The sequence below is a fragment of the Octodon degus genome, unplaced genomic scaffold (genome assembly GCF_000260255.1).
Source record: "Octodon degus isolate 3935 unplaced genomic scaffold, OctDeg1.0 scaffold00071, whole genome shotgun sequence".
NCBI lineage: Eukaryota > Metazoa > Chordata > Mammalia > Rodentia > Octodontidae > Octodon > Octodon degus.
The window spans coordinates 801,784-828,720 of NW_004524647.1; the positions used below are offsets into that span (position 1 = coordinate 801,784).

Below are 26,937 nucleotides of genomic sequence, written 5' to 3' on the forward strand. Positions count from 1 at the left end.
TTTGGCAGAACTGGGGACTGAACTCAGGCCCTCGCCCTTGCCAGGCAAGCACTTGTTCTACTGAGCTATCTCCCCAGCCCCTAAATTTGTTTCTTGATCTTTACATGAAAATATTTATTTGCAAGAGACTTTATTCCAATGCAGCTGCTTTCCACAACTTATTTATGCTTTTGCATTTCTGAAAATAAAGGTTTTAATTGATATGATAAGAATAGTTTGAAGGCCAGCCAAAAGCTCAGCAGATTAAAGCACCAGTTTAGGCAGAGCACAGCAGTTGGGGAATTATCTCTGGTGTGCCAGGCCAGCCCCGCCCCTAGGGCATGCTTGAGACTGGGCATGATGGAGCACATCTGTGATCCCAGCACTGGGGAGGCTGGAAACGGGAGAATCACTGAGTCTGACCTATGTAGTGAGATCCTGTAGACCCTGTAGACTCTATAATAAATACATTAAAAAAAGAATACTTTGAGAGATAACACATAGACATATGTTTTAGGAACTGTTGGACTAAGGACTAAAATATTAGAATGTTACACAGTTATGTTTAAACCTGTAAATACTTGTAAGTGAAAATAGCCAATGTTATGAAAATTTTAAATGACATGTTAAGCTTTTATTTTTTTATATTTTATGGAGAAATGGTAAACAAAATTTCATAACAAAGTAACATCTCCCAATTTTTTCTTCTTTTTGCAATGAATATCCATCTACTAAACTGTCACATATTTATACTATTGTTCAATAGGTTTCCTTTTTCTTTTTCTTCAAGATTTTCCTCTCTGAGACATGCACAGTCTGTCTTCCAAAAGTAGTGATTTTTCTTCCTCTCAGTATTTAGGCAATTGCTAACTCTGTCATTAAAAAGAAAATGAAATATCACTTTAGTTAAATTCCTTCTGAATTGTTATAGATGTTTGATTACATAAATTTAGGTGTTGAGCTCTCAGAAAACTCCTGGCTGCTGAGACAATTTTAGATCAGAGGACAAAATAAAGATCGTAACCAAGCAACATGATTTTTGTACAGTTATTAAAAATAAAACACAAGCCTTCATAATGCAGAATAATTCCTCATGAGTTTGACTTCCACATCATCATTGCCTACAAAAATGAATAGGTTCTATTTGCTGAATTGATCAATAATTTCTTTATTGTAAAAGGAGCAATTATTCATTATTTTGTAAGATTATGATTGTTGGAAAACTATAAATCATTATCATGATTATAACAATGATGATTTAATATAATTCCTGAAACCTCCATAAACATTTATGAACACAGAATTATGCCTTATAAATGTTCATAAAATCTACATGAAAATATAAATTTGATCTCAGATTCAATAGAGTAACAGCAAATGTGAATATTTATATATTTTGCATTAGCAGAGTATTCAAAATTAAAATTTTGAAAAGCATTCATATGGTGAATAACAATTTTCTAAGAATGGCACCAAGGTGTGATCATTCATGGCAAACATTATTTGCTATTTCAGCAGATTCTTGAGTCTCCTATAACCTAAGCAATGGTGATTTATAGCCATATGTTTAATTGAGGGGGAATTGTGTAAGTGGTTTCCAGTATACTGTGTCCAACTCTTCCAGAGCTGTCTATAAACTGGTCATCTATATATACAATCAAACTGATAAATCTATGCCACATTTTGTCAAGGCTGGTGTACATCAGACTCACCAGGAAATATAAAAACGGTAAAGCATGAGCCCTCCAGAAAAATCTCTGGTTTAGTTGGTCTGGTTTGGAGTTCAAAACTTTTTGAACGTCACACATGATTCCAGTGTGTAGGCACAGGTGTAAACTGTTGCAGACATGCTTATTCTGCAGATACCTCATTTAGATCAGGGATGAATTCCTGACAGAGGGGTTGTATTTGAGTCAATATGTGTAGGTTGTTATGTTATAAACCTCAGAAATGCATTCATAGCAACAAATCTTGCCTAACACTCCCTCTAAAATCTAAATTGTATCTTGTATGGAAGGGAGATCTCATTTAGAAAATGCCCTGGCAGATTCTTGGGAATTGTTTTCGATTGTGCTTACTTGTCTTCACTTAGTTAACTGAACCAACACCCCATCTGGAAACTTCCTACCAGATGTCTTCCTGGAGGTCCAGCACACTAATAGAAGCTAACAGAGGGTCTTCAAGTTCAAGGGCCAGAGAACAGAAACTATGGCAAATGACTAATTTTTTAAGACATCTTTTCCACAAGAAAGAATAAGAGAATGAACTTCTCTGAAGACAGCATGCTGAAGCAAGTTTTCTGTCCTCACTGGCACCAAGACTTTAGTCAAATACTAGGTGTACTCTGTGTGGGATTTAACATAAGGGAAAACAGGTGTGCTGTTTTTCAAAGCTTTTCCTTCTTTCTCACCCGGAATACCTGTGGCTCAGTAGGAAGTCAGTGAAAATTTGAATTCTGCTGAGTACTAAGGAAAAAAAAATTATAAACAAAATTCAGTTAAAGATCTGACTAATGGATAAATCTCTGCAATATGTTCTACTGTTCTACTGTTCTTGACTTTCTATAGTCTCAATCACCTATCATACTCTTTCACTAGGATTTTAAATGGATACTATTAAGGCAGAAAACTCTGATTACCTTTGTATCTTCAAGGAGATGTTACAATAGTGCGAGCTGTATGAGGGCAAAATTGTGTTTATGTCCAATACATAAAAATTCATATGAAGCATTCAGACCCAAGTTCTGGGTACAGTAGTTACCCATTAAATATTATATTGTATTATCATTAATTTATTTAAATATTCATATCTAAGTATTACGTTTGATATACAGCAAATTTCCAAGCATAACACTTAAAAATATATATTCATATCCATTAAAATATATTAGCTTGCCTCAAAGTGTGCATTAGCTTCCTAAGGCTGGAACTGCAGACAAGTACTGGAATGGTTTTCTCTACTTACGGTTAATGTTTGCTGTGTTAACAGGCATAGAGAGTTATTCCACAAGTATATTTGCTATATGAACTATAAATATATTTATAAAGGTTATGTTCATAAAATATATTTGTGAAAATTAAGTGTATATAGAACGAGTAATTATCTTGATTGATAACTATTCTTCTAAAAAGTTCTACTGCTTGTAAGAGTTTGAATGCTATGTGGAGTGGGCAGGTATTTTGGCAAACAAACACACAACATGAAAACAAAACAAAAAAAGTACCCGTTTATCTATAGCTCTTTTCTTAACCAAAAGCATAAATAAGACAAAAACACTCAATAATTAAATTTTAAAAATTTATTACAGTAAAAGTCACATTGCCATCAATATCCCTGAAAATCCTTCCTCTCACTTGAAGTCCTCTTATCTCATGTTCTTAGCCCTTTTTGAAGCAGCTGTGGAATCCTATTTCATGAGTGTCTTCCATTAAGCTGTCTTATTGTCCTGAATCAATTCAACATATTTACTTTCCCTAAAGAGGAAAAACCAGAAGTTGCCGGGTGCCAGATCTGGTACACAACACAAATGAGGACACATCATACTGGTTTCATGAGGCTGCCTTTCCACTCCGTGGCAGTTGGAAGCAGCATCCACTGTGCTTTCTGTCACTCCTCATATAAACAAACAGTTTTTAAATGCAAATATTTTCCATATTTTTGCACATCCCTGATTTACATTCACAACACAAATCATATACAAATAACGACAATACCTAAATAAGCGAAGAATAAAGTGAAGTCCTGCCATGTATAACAACACGGGAGACTGCAGCGAACATTATACTGTGTGAAATAGACCGGGCCCAGTAAACCAAGTGCCGCATTGTCTCATTGATAGGCAGACTATATAAAGTGGATTTCATCAAAGTTGAGAGTGGCGTGGTAGTTAGTTATCACTCGATGCCAAGGAGGAAAAGGATAGGGAACTGCTAATGAGCGGGTACTTGGGCGCAGTTAGGAGCCAGGGTTCTGATGTGCTATTGCGCAGTAGTGCAACTATACATTTCAAAGAACTAGAAGAAAAGATTTTGAATGGCTTCACCACAAAGAAATGCTTTAAGATATAGGTAGTTTAACCTTATTTGAAAATAACACAAGTTATTTGAGTACTGAAATATATGATGACATTTAATGGCATATGCAATTTTTATGTTTAATGTACCAGCTAAAACTGTAAAAATAAAAAATATTCAGTCAGTAAAAACTCATTAGTGATATACTGATACTTGACTTGATAAAGGTTATATATACTTCACAAGTTATAAAATAATTCTAACTTTTAAAATATAGTAATTTGAATTCTTAATTCCCAGCATACGCTCTTGCAGTTATGCTTTCTTCTTTCCCAAGTTTTAATGGCCACATACTACTTCAACACAGAGATAATTAAACATTTTGGATATTTCAGTGTATCTATAATGGTTCCAAATTTTAATGTTTAAATATTGCTCAAAAATTATCTTTTTTTTTTCTTTTTTTCTTTTTCTTTTTATTTTTTTTTTGCAGAACCAGAGATTGAACTCAGGTCCTTGCACTTGCCAGGGAAGTGCTTATTCCACTGAGCCATCTCCCCGGCCCCTCAAACATTATCTTTATAACTAGTTTTTTAATGTCTGTTTTCTGAGTTTTGATGATCACAAGCAAGTGTCAGTACACATGGCATAAATTTTAGGTGACAGTTCAGTATTTATTTATTGTTGTTGGTACCAGAGATTGAACTCAGGACCTTGCACTTGCCAGGCAAGCACTTATTCCACTGAGCTATCTCTCCAGCCCAGTTCTATATCTAGTTCCAACTGCTTCACGTGGTGCTATCGCACGGATCCTGATAGCTGACTACTGCTTGCATAGTCTCTGGAGTTAAAGCCTAAAGTTTCCTAATTTTTTTTCTCCTTATTCTGCAACCTGATTTTCCTGTCTCCTTCTTACCTTGTATGTATAACTGTGTGTTTTAAGTTAGGTAACATTGACACTTCTATATCAGGTGTTCTTGTAAGCCCTGCACATATTAGCACACTGAAAGGCTTTAAATATGCTATAAATTAGATATTATCATCATCTTCATTTCTATGAAACTGGGAAATTTAGACAAGTGAGATCATTTGCTCAAGGTTTTCTAGCAAATGACAAACCTAGGAACTGGACTACTGAGCTCTTGTTTCAGTGTCTGCTTGTTAACAATTAAACTATCAATTTAATATGTATTATTTATATCCACAGTTATTCCTATATAAGTACACTCAGATTACATAAATGCTCTTCTGTTGCCTAGGCAGTTTAAAAGAATGAAGAAATGGAAGGCATTCTGACATTATATAACATGCAACAGCTCTTTGGAGGCATTTCATGGAATAAAATTGCAGACATTATTCCTTCTACTTCATCCACAAACTCTTCCCATGGGAATATTTGTTCTTTGTGGTATAATTTCCATTGCAATAATTCTTATTTGTTTTCTCAAAAATAATGGCTGGCTTCCACACTTTCATCAGTAGACAAAGCTGGAGAATTTTTGGGTGCCTCTGAGAGCCCAGATTGTCCCACTAGACTAGTGGTGATCTTCCTGCCAACCTGATTTGCAAGTCTTTAATTGCCATTTGTTTCAGTAAGTATTTACAGGAATTTGAATGGAGAATACAGAGATAAGTAGCCCATGACCTCAGACCAACTGGACTCAAAATTTCACAAGAGAGACCAGTAAGAAACAGACCCTGAACACACTCACTTCTGTGTCAAGTGGAGGTGTATAACGAAAACACCGCATGACCCCTAAATCAAGGATGCAAAACCACAGTTCCTATGACCATTTCCAATCCCACGGTCAAGAGATATGAAGCCTCAAAATGCCTGGATATGGTTAAATGCACACAGGATGATGTCTCTGGAGTCCGGAAGTCCCAAATTATGGTTTCAGCAAGATTTTGGTGATGTGCTTTTGAAGGCTCGAGAGAAGAATCTTTCCCTTTTTCAGCTTCTGGTCTCTTTAGGAAGCGAGTAGCTTTGGCTCCCTCACTGCTGTCTCTGCCTCAAACTTCCCGTGCCTCCATTCTTCTTCGGTCTCTCTTCTATGAGTCTCCTATAAGGACACTTAAATTGGATTCAGAACACACATGAGTAACAGATACACTCATCTCAAGATCTTTCATTACTCTTGTAATTTATTGACAAGTAATATCCAAATATTTTCAAAGAAAATCACATTTGCAAATTCAGGGAATTAGGAAGAGTGACGTTGCACACTGCAGGAGGTTATATCATGAAAGTAGGAGATGCCATAAAGAAAAGAGATATAGTTTTAAAATAATATAGAAAGCAAAACATTAGCCGAAAAACCAGTGTCCCACCACCCAGTGCCCCTGAACTGTCATGACTTTCTCCTCTCTTGTCCTCCAGAAATAGAGTAGTTTTTGGAATATCCAATTTCCACCATCACAGGCCTTTGTCTTCCTTCAAAGTTGGATCACGTCTGTCTACCTCATTAGGTACATGTGGCTTAGTTCTGCCTAATTTAAAACTTTTGCATAACACAAATATTACTGAATGGATTCTTTTTATGCTTTGTTTGTGTATTTGTTAGTGTGAGACTCACATAAGTTTCCGTGAACAGTATTTACTTTGCTGTGTAGCATGCCACACTGCAGTTGTTGCATAATTCATGAATATTTGTTATATTTCAGACTTTAGCTATTCTGAACATTGCCTCCCTTATCATCCCAGAATGTGTGTCCTATTGAAAAGTCATAAGGCTTTCTTTTTAGGGGGCAGCTCAGCCCACCCTGGGGGCAGGACTAGCACAGTATCTGCTTCCAGGGATTGAACCACAGTCCCTGTGCTTACCTAAGTTTGCCTAAGCAGGTGCTTTAGACTGCTTGCCAGCCCACACACAGCTTCCTTTAGTGAAATGTGCTCAAATGTGAAATAGCTAGCTCACAAGAGCATATGAATTAGAAACATCAATGGTAAGATTGATCTATTTTCCTAAATAATTTAGTGTCCCAGCTGTAGAGGGCGTGAGTTTCTCTGCACCTCCCATGAATGTTTCCTTTGTTTTTAGCTTCATTTTTAATCTTTCTCACCTGTCTTTTACTTTCTTGTTCTCTTTTTTTAAGTTTCTGCAGTGGTGGGCCAAATAGCTCAGCAGATTAAAGTGCCTGCAGGCAGGTGCAGGGGCCTGGGGTTCAGTACCCAGGCCTGCAGTGCCAGCCCCACTCCCAGGGTATGCTGAGGCAGCAATTGAGACTGGGCATGGTGGCACACACCTGTAATCCCAGTCCTTGGGAGGCTGTAAACAGGAGGATCATTGCAAGTCTGATCTAGTAGTGAGACCCTGAACACCCTGTGGACCCTTCCCTAAAATACAAGAAAAAGAAAAAAAAGTTCCTACATTTATATGTTCTACTGGAGTCATATCCCTGTGATGATCAGCATTTCGATTGCATAGCCTTACTAAACTAGAGACACAGAACACAAGGAAATGCTAACGGTCTCTCCCTACATGAGCTTGTGAAATAGGTATGGTGATTCTTACCTGGCTGGCTTCTGGGTAAATTCTAATCTGTGATGAGTGGCTTGAGTAGGCAAAGCAGCCATCAGAGTTACTGGTTGCTTTCTGATGCTGCATAAAGCCATATTAGTATCTGTCAGCCTCCTCCTGCCCTGGCAGAGTAGGCAGTTATGTCCTCTGACCCCCTTTTGACATTTCGATAGCTTTCCTTTGATATCACACAGTGCTGAGAGCTTTTTTCCTCCTCTTGGCTGGAAAGGTCACCTCCCAAACATACCACCTGGGATGAATTATGTCTCCATTGATTTACACTCTCTTGTCTCAACCACAAATTTCAGGGAATGTTTGAAGGCAGTACATTTTTAAAAGAGAGAAGAACCAGATAAGTAACAGCTTTCTCTTCATTTCTCTTACATTGTTTTAGGTTCATATACAAGAATATAGTAATGTTATTTAACATGTACTTAATGGGGCACTGGCTTCAGAATGGCCTGGAGATTAATTTCTAAAATGAAATTCATGTATCCCACTAAAGGAATAATTTCATACTAAGAATTCCATCTGTTCCACATAAAGGGATGGTCTTTCTCATTTAACATAACTCTGGTTCTGTTTCCTTTGAACTAAAATCCTCGTCTTGATGCCCTGGGTTATATTTTTAAACTCTGGTGACTTTATAATGAGATCTATATCTAGATCAGTTTCCTCTGTGATCTAGTACAGTTGAGGATGGCTCAATCTACAGGGGAACACACACACACACACACACACACACACACACACAATTAGATTACATTAAATTTTTATAATTTCTGCTTTGACTGTGACTCTCTGCCTCACCTTGGTGACTACACAGCTTATACTGAATACTCTTTTTCAAACTGGAGAAGAGTAGATTCTTTATATTGTAGAAACTCATGGCAGATCAAGAGTAAAGGAGTGGTATTTTAGGGCAGAGATGGGGCTTAAAAGTAGCAGCCCATTCCCATTAATATAGAAGCTCTTTATCTATTAATATAGACCTACCAAATACAGTCCAAGTCATTGATCTTGTGTGGCTAGAAAACTAGAAAACTTTATGGGCAATTTCATTCTTTATAAATGAATATAAGTAGAGGGAACTGGTGAGAATCAATTTATTTTTGTCATAGTTCTGGTAAGGAAAAGTAGATTTTTAGATCCCAAAATTATTGTGAATCAGCTAAGTAGAGGTTAAATCAGGAAGAAGTAACTGAAAGAAGTAATAGCTTTTGATCTCTGGCTGCATTGGCTTCTCTGAGTGGTCTTAGAAGAAATTTGTTTTGTGAAGCTTACCTTTGCCTGAAACTGTCAGATCATAACCCCATTTGGAGAGATTTGCCCACTCAGAGGCCTGATTATGTAATAGTTTCTCTATATGCCTATTGAATCACAAGGTTTTTCAATGGCCAATGTAATATTTTGGTGGTGGGGCATCTACTATTGGGAGAGCATGGCTTTATAGCAGAACCCTACATACATACAGCAGTAGTATGAACTTTTGGAGACCAAAGGCATCTCCTAGGAAGTTTAAGGGGAAAAAAGTCACTTACCTACGTGTTCCTGGGCTCCATGTTACTACTTGGTTGCCAAATGATTGTGTCATATACTGAAGATTAACACTACTTAGTTGCATGGTCAGAAGACAGAGTATAGAATCTGGGGGACTTGGATCCAAATTTTTTTCTGACTTTTCATTTCATTGTCTGAACTATGGATAGGAGTAAGACCTATATCCTTGGGTTAATATGACATATAATGAGAAAATACACATAAATTACTTAGTGTTTTCCCTAAAGCATTCAGTTTGGGGACATCTTTCACCTTGTAATAAAAGTAACTCAAAATGTGTCAAAGACTTAAATATATAGACAGAAATATTGAAACAACTAAACAATAATTTATGAAAACAATTGAAGCTACAGCGATAGAAATTTCTGAATAAAATTTCAATAGAATAGGATATAATACCAAAAGGGGATTACATCAAATTTAACAGCTTCTGCAATGAAAGAGGAGCAATTAACAGAGTGAAGAGACAAACTATATAATGTGGTTTTTTTGTCTTCTACTCTTCTGATAGAGATTTAGTACCTATAAATTATAAACAATGGAACCCTTCTCCAGAGAAAAGAAAACTATGAAAAATGAGCAAATAAGCTAAATAGATGCTTCTCAGAAGAAATACAAATAAAAAACTTAAAAATTTCATGAATGCATGAAAAATGTTCATCACTTAGCCATTAAGAAAGGGCAAATCAGAACAGCTCTTGAGATTGTCTTCCCCAGTCAAAGTTGCTATCATCAAGAATACAAAAAGCAACCAACATTGCAGGTATGTGGGAAAGCCAGAGCACTTCAAAATCATTGGGAAGAGTGAAAACTAACATAGCCATCATGGAAATTAATACGGAGGTTCCTCAAAAACACAAAGAAATTACAATTTCCATTTAAATATTACTATTTCCAGATATATTCCCCAGAGTTAAGACTATCCTGCCATAGTGAAGCATGCATACTCATGTTTATAGTCCTACAACTTGAAACAGTTAAACTCATGAACAGCCTGAATGTCCATCAATAGACAAATGGATAAAGGTCACACGGTACATATACACACATGCTATTCAGATGAATATTATTCACTCATAAAGAAGAATAAAATCATGTCATTTTCAGAAAAGTCGATGCAATTTGAGCCCATAGTATTAAGTCAAATAAGTCACACATAGAATGCTACATATCGCATGATTTCTTTTATATGAGACACCTAAATTTACATAAATAAGCATTAAAAGTGAGTAAGGAAATAAAGGAGCATGTTAGAAGCAGAGAAAAAGATAGGGAGGGATATTCTTAAGGGACTAATAAGATGGAAAATGTACAAAATATGCCATATGCATGGGCCAACACTTCCAAGTGAATGTAATTATGATATATTGCAAGCCAATAAAAAGCTAAAAATATTTTTATAATATTTAGCTTCCGATGTGAATATTTTATGGGCTTAAAGGAAAACTTTGAATAATTTAAGTGTATGAAACTTAGTCTATACTTTTTCATGGCTCTTGACTTTCAGCTTTCTAAGTTTCTAAATTCTTCCCACTTCTATTAGAACACTGTGGGTGGACGAGGTAGTCGCATCTTCCTTTTCACAGAGGGGTGAAGGGAAGATCAGAAATATTAAGTGTGTACTTGCTGATGTTTCCACAAGGGAGTGAAATTAGTGGTGCTAAGATTTAAACCTAGTATTTGTAATGAATAATCCAGTCTTAAGTTTGTTTGCTTTGTTTTGCTTTTCATTCTGGTTCATACAAGCCCTTGTATCCCTGTTGAACTATTTAAAGTTGCATTGGGGCTACTGCGCTAGCTGGGAAGTCTGAGTGCTTGCCTGGCAAGTGCAAGGACCCAGGCTCAATCCCTGGTACCACATACCATACCAGCCCCGGAACACTGGGCACATGGAGGTGGCCACCAAAACCCCTGTTGGGAAGCTGAGACAGGAGAATCACCATGAGTCTGACCTGCGAAGTGAGACCCTGTAACAAATTAATTAATTAATTAAAGATTTTAAAAAGGAATTCTGAAGTTACTTAGCTTAAGTAGATAGCTACATAATTTCTGGGGATTTGATGTCTTGAGATTCTACCCACCAGGGCATGTTCTATGAAAAGATCTACATTTATATGGGGCTTATTTTACCTAAGCCTTCTGTAAAGAGCAAACATCTCATTTTCCTTTTGACCAGCAAGTCAGTTACATGATAGCATGACAATGAAGAGTTCCTCAAATAGTTTCCACAGGTTAGTAGATGAAGCCATTAAGAATGAAGATCATGGTATAATGGTTGACCTTAAACATGTCGCTTTCTCTATTTCTCTGGTTTCCATCTGTGAAATGGGAAGGATGATAGTAACTATGACATCACTCTTGGAGATAAACACAAGAAAATATCTGCATAAAGCACAGAAACTGGTCTGTAGTGAGCACTAAAAAAGTCTCATTAACCATCCAGTAGAAAAGTATGAAGATGAAATATAGGAAGTAAAGCCATGTTGTTATGTTGAGCTGTGGGGGACTCAGGTCAATAATTTCTGACATTGCCAGTTAAACAGAAGACCCAATGCTATTATGGGCTACTGGACTCTTAGAATATTTTGCTGAGTTTACACACCTATAATATTCAACAACGGAACTTAAAAAATTGGGGTATAACTATGAATGTCCATTTTGTATCTGTGTATTCAAAGTGGTTGGGATAGATATATAGTTGCATTCTCTTAATGAATAGAATGATTTGTTCTAATGGTGTTTGTAAGTAGGATCACAAGTCTGCATCTTGTACAGCAATTAACCACTGAGAAGAATGTATGCAGTGTATTATTTGTTGAAACTGTACTTTCGATTTGATTTGAAACTGTCTCATTGCTATATGTTTATCAATAAAACTTTGAAAAGAAAATTTAAAAAAAGAGAAAGTTTTTCCCTGGTTTAATTTAGAAAAAAATGCAAAGTGTGTCATGATTAGTCATTTCTAACATTTCTAATGCGTATTTCTCTGGGAAAACATCATTTGTAGGCCCCACATCTGTCTGACAAATTGAATCAGAATTAACCCATAGATTAACCTTAGAATTTTTTGTTTTATTTTGTTTTGTTTTGTTTTCTTCTGTTGATATTTTTTTTCTCCTTTCATTGATACAAAAGAGCAGCTAGTCTAGTGAAAGAAAAAAAAAAATCCCTGGTCCTTTTTATTTCTGTAGACATGCCGACGGTGCCCGGCAAACACTGACCTTTTCATCTAACTCTGTTTAGGGTTTGATGCTTACTTCACATCCCGCACACTTGAGAACAACAGAAGAAATGTATGGTTTGCTGAGTACTGGGAGGAAAACTTCAACTGCAAGCTGACGATTAGTGGGTCAAAAAAAGAAGACACAGATCGCAAATGCACAGGTAATTTCATTCTTATTGTCCTTAGCCTGCTACTTTATGTGGCCAGCATCGAAATGTCTGCATAGCTGACAGTAGGAAGCTTGGCTGGAGACAAATTGTAAAAAGCAAATTGAATTTTACTACATTGCTCAGAAAATGGAACAGGAGCATAAGTCTTGCAGGATAAGAGAAGTACAGAAAGAATGTATTTTTCTCTGCCTATGTATCTTGCAAGAATGGATATTTTCAGTGATTCTTTGAATTCAGAAAGGGTCATGTTGTTTTGAATGTACTCACTGATAAATACTAGTTCATGTTCTAGGCAAGACTATGAAGTTATTTTTGCAAAGACAGAAACCTGAAAAATACCATACCAGCACCAAATTTAACTGTTCCCAGGGGTGGTATATTTGATTGAGAAAACAAAGTGCTTGCCTTCATAAGAATGGGAATTCTGAGAGATTTCTTTATTGTCTAAGTGAATGAATGATCTTCTATTTAAAATGTTTTAAGGGCTAGCCAGTTATCTCAGCAGACTAAAGCACCTGTTTAGGCAGGAGCAGGGACTCTGGTTTAATCCTGGGAGTGCTGTGCTGGCCCCACCCCCAGGGACTGCTGAGAGGGCAACTGAGACTGGGAGTGGTGGCGTTCGCCTGTAATCCCAGGGTTTAGGAAGCTGAAAACAGGGGAATCATTACAAGTCCAGTCTGTAGACCCCATAGACCCTGTACTAAATATATTTTAAGGAAGTTTTAAAATATTTTTCTCCTACATGACCTTGTATGATTCTTCCAAATAAAAACTGTGTGTGAGTAGAAAAGAAATCGTATATTCATTAATTTATTCACTCCCAAATATTTATTAAACAACTTTCTTTTAACCAATATTATAGACAAGTTATAGAGATTATTAGAGACTGAGTGTCCAAACTATATTACCCACTTAGTTATTGCTATGTGCCAACACTGGAATTAAATTTGAATACTGAAGTTTTAGTTTAGAAAATAATAACATTATATATTAACATAGTTTGTCTTTTTAATAAGTATAACAGGAAAGATTTCAGTGATACAAGGAGCTTTTTGTTGAGTGGTAAAAGTTTGCATTTGGTGTGCTTTTGCATCACAAAAGTGATCTCTCCTGTTGTATGCGTGCTGATAACTTGTCAAACCTTGCCTCTTCATTAGAGAGCAACATATGCACCATGCAGAACATCTGCTAGTCTATTTTTTGTATTAGATTTGGTATAGTTCAAAGCCAAAAACAGCTGCTCACAAACATAAGAAGATCCAAACAAAGCAAGAAAAGCAATCCGCAGTTCTGTCATTGATTTAAAATCATGTGAATTGCACACCTGAAGGGTTTCATTTTTAGAAGTACTAACTGTGCTAGCCTTTGTTATCCCTTCACACTATCTTCTCTATCTTTTTAAGAGTTGCACGCAGGTCATAGCACTTTCTGGAAATTCTCATAGCTCCATTTTCAGGTTTCCAGAATCTAACAATAGTAAGCAAGAAAGATTGGGTTCTTGATGGAGCTGTGCCTCAGAAGCAAGAAAACACAGCATTGTCTTCATCTTACAGAAGAGTAAAAATCTGTTACTGAAATTCTCCTTTACACTGCTACATTGCTAGAAAATTCCTTGTATAATTCACAACTTATAGGATTGTCTACAAATGTTTTAGAATTACCTACCTGCAATTGGAAAATATTTCAGCTGTCTGCTTCAAGGGGTCTTTCAAAAACCTGTAGTTTTCTCTCAAAAGTTCTGGGATCACAAAACATCCTTCCTGCAGCTTTCCTGCCTCTATTTTTTTTTTGTTCAGTACATTTATGTTTAGTGTAAAATTGGTAAATAAAAGATGAAGTTGTTATGCCAGGCTGTATTAGTTAGCTGTGGATATTCCTGAACTTTTTCATTTATAAATAGCCTAATTTCACCCAAGCAAGCTATAGACCTCTCAGGACTCATCCTCTCTCAGCCACTGACATTGATATACATAAGTAAACCACTGTAATGTGCTTATACAACGATAAAATCTTGAAACTGTTGAAAATTAAGAGCATGAACCATGATGAAATTCTACATTTTTGTCACTTCTTTGAGGATATCAACTAAGTTTTTTGCTGGTTTCCCTGGCGCAAAGAAAGAGCTTCTTGGTGTATAATGCAATGAAACTGAATGAATAGAAGTTTTTTTTTGGCTTTTTTAAATAAAGAACTCTGTGAAACCAGATTTTGCCCCAGCCATGCAAGTTGGTCTATCACTAGTAGCTGAAATAATTTTTTTCCCTGGTTTTATGTCCTGTGGAAATAAGAAAGCCTCCATCATAGCATTGTAGATATCTATCCCTTGTGATTTTCCAGGCAAAAACAACAGCTCTTCTCTCATGATGTCACCAAGAGCAAAATGCAAAATAATTGCTATCCTAGCATGTTATTTATATCTCTGCTTTCATCTAAGAACATGGAGTAACAGGCTGCCTTTCATAAGTCAGTGGAGAACTGCTAATTAGCATCACCTGCCTTGTACAGGGCTCCATCTTTGACAGTATTTCTGCTATTTACATCTCAGAAATGTGTGCATAGTTTTATCCTTGTTTAGGATATCATGAAAAAGGGAATCACTCCCAGATAACAGGCCGTTTTGATAACATTCCCATCAGAGTGGGGCTTGCCATGTTTTGCTATGCACAGTGAAATTTAAAAGCTTGCAGCTGTCAAATAATTTATTTTAGAAAGATGGTTGCAAAAGCTAAGATACTGAGAATATTTCCTCAATTTCCCTTCTAAAAACTCCTTTCAGTTTCATCAAATTCAGGAATACTTTAGTGGCTGGTGTTGAAGTGCCATCTGTCACAACACTTTTACTACACAGAATATAAAATGATTTCTTATTGCATTCGATCACTCCAAATGACTCTGTCCAATTGTCTTGGAATAATCTTCCACTATTTTCAATTTTGCTTTATTTTTTTCAGTACATATTTTTTGTTGTACAGGACTTGGATGCTACAAAAATACCAAATGTAAAAACAAAAATGATGCACCAAATTTGAGTCTATCTCTATACTAAAAATAACTAACACTAAAAAATTGGATGCTCCGTCAATCCACAACCTATGGCAGCAATTCTCGGCTGGGGTTTTTACTGACCCCTGCATAAGGGTGCAATGTTACACTGACTAGCACCTTCTTCCTGCCCTGAAACAGCATCTGAGTACATTTCGTTCATGGCGAGGCTTCTGCTAAAATCACAGCCAGTGCAAGCAAATATGTATAGAGCCTTGCTCTTGTTTTCATAAATTCTTCACAAGCAACTAAATATGATGCTACAAATTCAAATATGCCAGACTCAGCACATGAGACTGAAAGAATCTCAGGCTCTTAATTAACTTTGTTATATCTCAGATATCAATTTTCAATTTTTCATACAAAGATTCAGAGCTAAAAATCTTGTTTTAAAAAGACTCATGTATTAAAACTCATGACCAGTCCAAACAAAATATGAATGTATTAAAACCACAACCAGTGCAAGCAAGTATATCATGTAACCTGTCATCTTATTCCCTATACCTCTGTTAAATAGTATTCCCCAACTCTTTACTTCAGCAGAGTTCAACATTTGTAATTATGACCTTAAGTTTTCTCGAAATCCTGAAATTTCTTCAGGATGGTCAAGAAAGGGACATTCATATTGGACAAAGTTCTGTGTCCAGTTTATCTTTGCAGGATGGCTCCTTTAATTTTGACCATCTAGAGACTACGTATCAAGTCATTGAGCAAGCAGGTGCAGTGGTACCTCATTTCATGGACTTGATCCATTCCAGGATTCTGGGGACGATGCTTGTATTCTTGTTGGGGTGGGCAAGATGGACATTTTATATTCAACAACTAATGCAGACAGAGTTCGTGAATGGAAGTGAAATTCTGCCGAACTGCCTTGTTCACAAAGAGGAACATACATGATCTAAAGTATTACTATAATAATCATGTGGGATACTGAGGAAATGTAAGAAAAGGCTTTTTGCCTTGTGGTATTTTCTGCAAAAAAGAAGATATAAAATATGAACTGACACAGAAATAAAAATAATGTTACAAATTCAATATAATGTGTATATGGGAGGCACAACAGCTGACTAGAATACCAGACTACTACATGCTCCTGACCATGTTATATAACAATAGTATGTTTTCAGAACTGTGATCTTTACAGTGTTAAGGGAGAGTAAAATTAATTCAATGTTGACTGGACCTGGGTGACACAATGCTTTCAAGTGGAAACTAAAAAAAATTAGTTTGACATCTGGATAATTTGTCTATAAGACAGGGAACATTCAAGTGTACCAGAAGTATGTAGATGATTGATGACAGTTTTCTGAGTTCTTTCTGAGAGTTGATGCTTTGTAGAGTGCCAGAAAGTAGAATAGATTGTCTGGTGGCCATTAGAATTGTTCCAGTCTGAAGCAAATACCCCATCTTTTTGTATACTCTAACCCAGGTTGTTTTATCTACAACTTATTTTGGTAGTGATCACTGAGATCTGGACAAGCAAGGTCATTCTCCAAATCACTGCCTTACAAAATCAAATAAAAGATTTTGTGTCTTCCTGTAGTGCTCCTTCCATGTGAATAATCTATGATTACATGTATTGAATTGCAATTAGCCCCAACTATTACAAGTATTACCTTTCCCTTTGCCTTTATTCCTATTGCCTCTAAGGTAAAATATGCAATATTCAATGTTCCACATTGAATAGTTCAGATATTGTTGGTGTCCCTGTGTCTGTAACTCTTTTAAGTACTGGATAGGAATGTATGGGAGGTCTTATGTTGGTTTGCTTATTTGTCTTTCATTATTCTAACTCCTACTAAGCTTACATATTGCTCTGGTACTGCTTTCAAAATGCTATTTGAAAAAATCTTCATGCACAAGTACATCTCAATTTGGAAGTGGAAAAGCATGAGGGAAGTCAGACTGCATATGGGAAAGTGCTACAATGGAGAGAACTGGCAGATGGCATTGCATTAATGAGCTACTGAAACTGTTTTGGGAAACTGAGTCTTTCTCAAGGAAAGGATGGCCAGGAGAGGACTGATGGAAGAAGGAAACACTGGTGGGTTAAGACTGTGAAAGAGGGAAAAGGTGACTTACAGAGTTTAAAACCATGCATGAATGAATATATGAAGGAGAAGCAGCCAGGTGAGAAGGTTATTGAGTGGTGTGGAGCCTTGGATCACTGGCATCAATACAGTGGAAGTTTTGTTTTGAGGACTGAATAAAGCACTTGCATACCTTTCTATGCTCAGGTTCTACTACAGAATAAGAGAATATTAAAATATTTACCCCTTGGTTGTAAGCACAAATTAATATGAAAACATTTTTTCTTCTGAACTGTGCAGGTTCTTTTGCCATAAGGAGCTATTTATTATATATTAGCTCCAAATTGACCAGGACTAAATCAGTCTTCTGACAAGACAAGTTATGAAAATGAAGAATGAGATTTATAATCGTTTTTCCCATAATTTTATTGATAAACAAATAGCAATGAGACAGTTTCAAATCAAATTGGCAGGACAGTTTCAATAATTCACACATTGCATACATTCTTCCTAGTGGTTAACTGCTGTACAAGATGTTGACATGATATCCTATTTACAAACACCATTCGAAAAATTGCTCTATTCATTAAGAGAATGTAACTATATATCTTTCCTAACCACTTTGAATACACAGATACAAAATAGACATTCATCTGTATCCCCTTTTTTTGTTAAGTTCCGTTATTTGAATATTATAGGTGTGTAAACTCAGCAAAATATTCTAAGAGTCCAGTAGCCCATAATAGTATTAGGTCTTCCACTTAACGGGCAATGTCAGAAATTGTTGACCTGAGTCCCCTATAGCTCAACATAACAGCATGGCTTTACTTCTTATATTTCGTTTTTATACTTTTCTGCTGCATGGTTAAGACCAAGGTAAAGCAGGACCTACTCAACAAGAGTTGTAGCTTTTGAGTCTTTCCTTCAAGTTTGATGGAGAAGTGAAATACTTTCATGACAAAGAACAGCTAAAGAATTTCATGATGACAAAGCCAACCCTACACAGGCTACTGAAAGATGTTCTAGAGAGAGACCAAAATGATTGGAACTCCAAGAATGAGATCAGAAGCAACCAACTAAATAAGGCAAGCAATTAAGCACAGGAGAAAAAGGAGTAAATGACAACAGGTAAATAACATGTCAAACATAAGTCAATACATCTCAATTCTAACCATCAATGTAAATGGACTCAATTCACCAAATAAGAGAAATACACGGGCACAGTGGATTAGGAAACAAAATCCAACAATATGCTGCATACAAGAAACACAATTAACTCATAAAGACATTCATAGGCTGAAAGTCAAAGGATGGAACACAATGCTACATGCCCCAGCACCTCAGAAAAAAGCAGGGATAGCAATCCTATTCTCAGAGATTTATAATCTTTGGAGAGTGCAAATTCCTTGGGTCACTGTGTGATGATAAATGCTAAAACCTCATGAAAGTAAGAGATCATAATAGGAAGTCTAATTAAGAATTATGAAGGCCAGCCACATAGCTCAGCAGATTAAAGTGCCTGCTTAGGCAGACTCAGGGACTGGGGTTTGATCCCTGGAATGCCATGCTGGCCCCGGCCCCAGGGCTTGCTGAGAAGGTGATTGAGACGGGGTTTGATGATGGCACCCCATTTCAATGGCTGTAATGGCTGTAATCCCAGCAGGTTGGAAGCTGGAAACAGAAGTATCACTACGAGTCCGGTCAATGTAGTAAGACCCTGTAGACCCTGTACAAATGCATTAAAATATAATAATTAAGAACAATGAATAAATTGATTATTTTTCATTTTACTTAGTGGTAGAGGTGCAAGCATTCTTATAGGAAATGACCTGTTGAACTATGTGTTCTTCATTCCTATAAATTATCCATATTCATTGAACACCTCCTTAAAGTAAAGAATGTTACCACATTCATTAATACTTTAAGAATATTATACCTTTGCTTGTTAACCAGTCTCAAATTCTTGTAACTCTAAGGCCCAGGTATTTCTGCACTTCCTCCCTTAGCTGAAGTCTGGTTTTCACTGGTATAGAGGGAGCAAATATTTTTACTCATGACTCATTTTGGCTTCCACACCTCGGAACACATGCACACAAAATCCGTATGACAACTATTCATGGCGCTTCGTAATAGAGCTACATTTTGTCATTGAGACAACACTGGCTATTCAGGCTGTGAAGTAAGCCCTTATGGAAAGTTTACCATAGATTCTTTAAGAGGTAGAAAAATCAGATATAATTAATTTTCCAGTTGCTTTTATATTGTCACACTTATAGCTTGTTAGCAGACTATATTCACCTTTAAAACTTGTCAGAACACTGGGGCAGGTCTCGCTATTTTTAATGGATCTGTGGAGATTTATGGACAATAAAAGGAGAATCACACAAAGCAAACAATGTCTCTGAGATGAGAATGAGCCTACTTCAGAATCAGGAAAACCGCTATGTCAAAGTGGCTAAAGATATAGCTTTAAAATCAAAGTAGCCAGTGTTTGCATTCTAGAGGTACCTACAATGATAATTCTGACAGTTTGAGCATCATAGAATCTCTTAAAATCATTCCTGGTTTTTGAGATGAAGATAAAAATCTTTGACTTCCAAAGCTGTTGTGGGAATTAAATTAGATAAGTATAGCCTCTGCAATGGTATTGGCACACAGTAATAACTCAATAATAGTAACAATTACCTGGTATTCTAGGCTGAATTGAATTGTCTGTGAGAAATTCGTGAGTGATTTTTGTCTATATCAGGATGTTCTCAAACTTTAAGGAGAAAATAAAGACAAAGATTTGACTAATCATGCACAAACTTTTCAATAAGGCACACATGTGGTGATGTATTTGAGAAAATGCTGCAGAAAGGTAGAGCTCAAGGACCAAGAAATTTCAACACCTTGGTGCAAGGACATATCCCAGACTGGCCAGCAGTAGACTTGCCTCTTCACACCCCAAATGCTGTCCATTGTACTCTGGTGAGCTCCTTCCTTGTATAGGGAGTAGCATCCCCAAGGACTTACCGGCTAAATGGATTCAACTCAGAAGAAAAAAGGAGTTTGTGAGACTCAGGTTGTACTTGGCCATGGCAGTCATAAAAATGATCACTCCATCATATCTCATGGCCTATGTAGAACATCTGTCTTACTAAAATGATTGTTCTGCCAAATTCTGCTTTGTGAATACCAATTCATTAAAGTTATCTCTTTGTTGAAAAGAGTGAAGTCAGCATTTAGGCGTTGAGTATTCTACGAAGACACAATTTGCCTTTCTGAGCTTTGTTTTCCCTTTATAATGGCAGAGGATAAATATACTGGTGACATCCTTTCCTTTTAAACAACTCCTTGGATTCCATTGCTCATCTTTTCAAGCTACAGTGAAGCACATTCAGTTTGGATTTGTGTCCCAAATCAATCAGTGTTCACTGTAGAAAAGTGCTAAGCAGCATATCCCCATGAGTACCTCAGTTTGCAAGGTCAAATCTTTACATGGTGGCATTTTTGGGGGGGAGTATTTATATAAGTAACTACTCAAAGCTAAACTTTTAAGTAAAGATCTCTTTATTGGCAGAGTTAAAGTAAAACCTGTTAATAAATGTGATTAGTGAATAAATCATATAGTTTTCAATTTTTTTATTCTCATAAATAACCAAGCCCATCATAAGCCAGCATAATTTGTTAACAACACTATTAAGACAGAGGAATTATGCATAAGAAAGTTAAATGCTTTGAGAATACATACACAGAATTTATGACATCCTAATTACTTTTCCCTGTCATTTGACTGTTCTATTTGACATTGACCTTTAATTGTAATATAGGTGCAATTAATGTATTGCGGCATTTAATTTAGGTAGCATGATTGAAGAATCTGCATCAAAACATTAATAGATAAAAATATGCAGCCCTTTGGTGTTTGCAGATGTTTTGAAGCTACTTTAATGAACAGCAATGTAAAATGTGTTTTTACACCTTTGTGCTTTCTTAAACAGCGATTCAATTTAGATTAATTATGATTTAATCTCTGAGCATGTATTATGAGATTGTGTACTAATATGGTGCTTTGTTAAATTGACACATGACTCATCTCTAAATGTCAGTCTTGGTCAACATTTTCTTGCTTTCATCACTCTTAAATCTCTTCCTACTTATAATCTAAATGACTAGACTCTATTTTTGTAGGAAGTGGAAACATGATACTTTATTAAGACATTTTATTTGTTAAACTGCTTATTAAGATACAAACATTAAGCATTAAATGTGCTGATCTTGACAGAAAGGCTAGGGTACATGAGTTTGTATATTAATAAGGCATTTTATAGCAACAATTTGGGTGTTTCCTAATGGAACTCAGAAGTAATGAAAGTAGCATGGGAACCCCTGCTTACATATATCTGAATGCCACTTCAGAAATCCTCATGGACCTTGAGTAACCTTTTTAAATATGCTTTGAAACGTTAGATGTTGAGTAAATATCTTATTACCAAAAAAGATGACTGGATTCCTATATGTAGTAAACAGTTTAAAGTAGATCTCAGTGCCACATTAAATCATATTAAATTTCAGGCCAATTCCATGGTTTTCTTTTTAATTTACTTATATACAAAAGCTAATTTTCATGTATTATTATATCAGTAATGTTCTGCAAGTCGGAATTTTAGAGAAAAGTGAACCTCTTTTTCTATGACAGTATATTAGCAGCTGTGTCTATTGTTAAACATTCTATTGAATGAATTTAAGTGAAGCAAAATGATTAGATAATCTGTGAGTCTGACAGCAATAATTGCTATGGGCTTTCTTTTGGCTGCATGTGCAAATGGCTACAAATCTCAGTCAACAAACGTAGCAGAATAAAAATATAGCTTATGAGTCCTTTCATTTCTTCATTTGGTTTTATTAATCTCCATTTATGTGTTTTATAGAAAATTCATCAGCATTTTCACATACCTCCTATTCCCTGTCCCAAGGAAGCCACGAGCAGTCCTCGAGTGGCTCAGGCAACAATTTCACAAGTTCAAACGCAGCCATGCCAACCTCCTGGCTTAGTGAGACCCTACCTCAAAAAAATTTTTTTAAAAAAATGGCTGGGGATTTTTTAAAAAGGCATTCAAGGGGCTGGTGAGATAGCTCAGTGGTCTAAAGCACCTACTTAGAACAAGCTTAGCAAAGCACAGGGGACCGCAGTTCAATCCCCCAGCACCACATGCCAGTCAGCCCCGCCCCCTGGTGGGCTGAGCTGGCCACACACACACACACACACACACACACACACATAAATTAAAAAAAAGGCATTCAAGTAGACCAAGGAAGTGGATTATATAAGCTACAAATGAATTCTTCGAGGCGAGGTCATTGAAATCACTTCCAGGAGACCTTCATTCTGGTGTTCGTAACTATCCATAACTTCCCACCATGCACAAATCCCTCTGTACCTACTCTTTTTTTATGCCTGGCAATTACCCTTAAAGGTTACTGCCACATGGATTCATGGTTCTTACTTCATCATCTCTCCAGCTTCAGCTCTAATTTCAGTGGCTTCCAGGACGCTCTTGTGATTTTGGTTAAGGAAGTTTCAGGGTACAGGACCTTCCTAGGCCTGAAGTCATCCCGTTCTCACCTTTTGTTTCTAAATGCCTTTATTGAGGGTGGTGAAGAGGAATGACTTCCATTCTGTGGACCCTTCAAATCCTTTATATATGGTATGTAATTTATTACCTGAATCCTTCTAGGGGTCCAATGTTTGAAAATGAGAGCCTGTTATTGACCATATAACTCTGACTTTCACGACTCAAGGTCAATATTTATTCTTTGTTGTGCTATACTCTTGTGTTCTATTTTAAACTTCCTCCCCAAAAACAACAAGGAAGATGGACAAAAAAGAAAATATTTTGGGGGCCAAATCCAAAGCATAGTATTAATATAACCTAATATAATATTATAATATATTATTAGACTATTAGGCATGACACCATCCAAGGTATAACCAAAGTAGAAAAGTCAGGGTAGGTAAGGCATTTGTCTTTAAAAAATAATACAGTTATTCCACTAAACTAAAAATTTTGAGCACAGCCCAAGTTGGGGTTTGCTTCAGCCTTACTAAATACATATTTATATGGGCCCTCCTCCAGCAATGTTTTTTCTCTACCCCCCGCAAAGCATGAAAAGCACTTTTTACTGCGCACTATTTTAATGCAGGTCATATTCCCTCATATTTCTTTTGCCATATAACCCATCAAGGTATCCACAGGAACTGTGCTTATTTCTATGCAGAATCAAGCCAGGCAAAGGAATACCAAGTTGAAAACCCAAGAGACTCCAGCCAAAATTGTTTTCAGAAATGCAATAAACCATAATTATTTGAACTGTGTGTCATTTCTTTCTCATTAACTCCTGCACATGATTCCTTTAAAAATGGGAGTTACAGCTTTCCAATATTCAGAAAATCTGTCAGGGTAGGCCTCTACTGAAAAAGAATTCTTCAACTAGAGGAACTAATGCATATGCATCTTCCTAGCAATAGCCCTAGCAAACAAAGTGGCTTTATAAACAACATAAGTATTATAAATCAGATGCTTGGAATTGTTTTAGTAGGTGTAGAAGAGGGCTGTTGAATGACTTGTCAACTCTCATCAAGGAAATTGCAGTGGAGCACAACGTTGCTTAGGAAGAGCTTCTAGTAACAGAGGCCCTCACCCCATTTCTGACCTCCAAAAGAAATATGAATGCTAAAAGCACTTTAGGGTTTTAAGCTATATGCAGTGTCATCATTTTTCTAGAGAATAAAAATGTGCTCACAAAATAGATATCAGGTGCATATAAAAGCTCAGGTAAAAACTTTCTAGCACTAATTTTATAGCTGTGCCTCTCTCTGCCACAGCAAGACCTTCATGCATATGGGCAAAACTATGGCGAAGCTTCTCATTTCCATATCCTCCTCCTCCCCAAATAACATTTATTTTTTTACCATCTTGGGCACAGAAAGTTTTGTGTTTACTTTAACACAGCCTGTGTCATTCAGAAACCAGTATTCCAGTTATAGCCTCAAACGTGCTTGGTCGTATAGATCATGCTCTGCAAGTGGCAGTTCCTTCCATATGGTTATGTCATTCTATTTGAGCCCTGTATCAACCTTGTGAGCTAGCCATGGCAGGCATCATCCTTCCTTATAGTAACAACAGAACAAACTTAATCTTGAGAAAATTTTGTGACTTACAGGAACATAACCACTAATGAGAAAAATATAAAACTCCCAAAATCTAATGCTGCCTGTTCCTTTTCTCCTTTGTTCTGTCTCTTGTTCCATCAATGAGTGAGTGTACTATGCAGCAGCACCATACAAATGAACGCACTGGGCAGGAGATCAATAGCAAGGCATTTACTTTCAGTGAGTTTAAGTTGTAGGAAGAGAAGAAGAAAGATTAGAAGTAGTAATTAATATACTTAATGTATTTAATGTTACAAAGAAAGAAATACAAAGCACAGCTAGGAAGCAATAGTAAACAATTGTTCCAGGAATACAATTAGTAGAGATCATTGAAATAGCTCCACCCATCTGCCAGAAGTTATTCCCCTTGTACAGATGGTGAAATCACAACTCAGTAATCATCAACCAATCAGAACATGAAGTTTATGGGCCGGGAAGATAGCTCAGTAAAATAAATGCTTGCAAAAAAAAAAAAAAAAGAAAAGAAAATGAAGTATATTTCTTCAAATACACTCCTCTCTGATGCTTGGTTGTTTCTCAAAGTCCACAGAAAAGGGGACATGAATAGGTACTTTCTCATTTGGGGTAATTTCATGGCTTATTTATGCCACTTTGTGACATGAAGGCCTATACAGGCTTGTACTGGGACATAGTTGATAATGACCTTTCATTGATAGTTTTTAGTTCTTGCTAATAAATAACTTACTGGTGCGTTCACTGACCCTACTTCTCCATTTTTGTACTCAAAATAGGGTATTATCTTTTGGTTTACTTTCAAAATTTATTTATTGATGAAACTAATAAGTACCTTGAACAAGAAAAGACAAGGAACTCAAACTCTTTGTTTCACAGATAAATAATTTCACAACAGGCAATTGTGGCCATGAGTATAAAATTCTCTCTGGAAACTTCTCCATCTCTTGGGTCCCTGATTCTATATGTGTGCAGCAAACACAGGCCTGTAGTTTGTTGAAGTAAATGGTAGAGACTAAAGTAATAAGCAGCTAAGGCAGCACAAAATGATACTGTTACAATAACATATGTCTTAATAGTGCAACAAGCAGTAGGTATAAAATGAGTTTCCAAAGTGGTCTGAAGGTCTGGCAGAGATAGGCAATTAACTATGGGAGGAAAATGCTGAATTATAAGATGTATTTGCTTATTCCTTTGAGAAAAATGGAGTGTTCATGTGCAAATTTCAGACAAATTAGTAAACACTGACTACATTTTAAAAATTAGACTTATAAAAAATACCATATTGCCTCTCGAGTGTGAGAAAATGAAAGTGTAAATAAGGACCAAAGAGTATAGTAGGTCCTATGAAATAGGGAGAAAATGTTCAAATGGGGGAGAGAAAAAAGGAAAGGGGGAGGAGAAAAGGAAAGAAGAGAAAAGTAAAAACAAGAGAGAGAGATAAAAGAGTGAAAAATGGAAATGGAAATGAAGGATAGGAGAATGGGAAGAAAAACTCAACTTATAGAATATATAGGTGCAAATTTTCTATGATGAATGTGATCAATATGTATATTTAAATGTACCAATAAAATCTTAGTAATACAAAATTAAAACAAAATAACATCAATAGCCAAGCTGGAGCATTCCCCTTCTGAGGATAGTTGTTTATTAAAAAATCACACCAACATGTAGTTACTGGACATCTAATATCTGGCAGCCTAATAATATGCTGAAGTATATCACTCTTTATTTGGATAAGTTTTGAGAGTGCAGAAACGTTATTTAATTTGAAGCATTCAAAATCTAAATCAATGGTATTTTTAGTTTGTAAAACTAACTCTTGTTGTTCTTAGTATTTGGGACACTTAATTGGTCAAATATTTATAGGAAGATTAAACCCTTCAGCATAATCTCTAAGTTCCAGGGAGTTAGCCCTATCTCTTAATCTGTGACCTATACTCTTTCATTTCTTTGAAGGGATCTGGATTTTTCCCTATTCAAGGACTTTGTGTCTGCTCCTCCCTTTACCTGAAATCTTATTTCCTCACTACAGCTTTGACAAGTGTGTGTTCTCCTGCACTTCACACATTCTTATGCACTTTTTTAGAGAGGAGTCCACTAATGTCTCAGCCATGATCTATGTTGTACATTCTTTCTTTTTTTTTTTTTTTTTTTTGGCTGAAACTGGGGTTGAACTCAGGCCCTTGTGGTTGCCAGGCAAGCACTTATTCTACTGAGCCATCTCCCAG

At 36.3% G+C, this 26,937-nt stretch overlaps 1 protein-coding gene across 2 annotated transcripts in view; it reads left to right on the forward strand.

The window, feature by feature from the left end:
• Grm7 (glutamate metabotropic receptor 7) overlaps positions 1–26,937 on the forward strand; it is a 986,583-nt gene that overhangs the window by 607,521 nt on the left and 352,125 nt on the right. For both annotated transcript variants that reach the window (XM_023719803.1, XM_004635231.1), the window contains exon 5: positions 12,317–12,457. In XM_023719803.1, the coding sequence (XP_023575571.1) occupies positions 12,317–12,457 (141 nt within the window). The remainder of the gene's footprint in view (positions 1–12,316; positions 12,458–26,937) is intronic.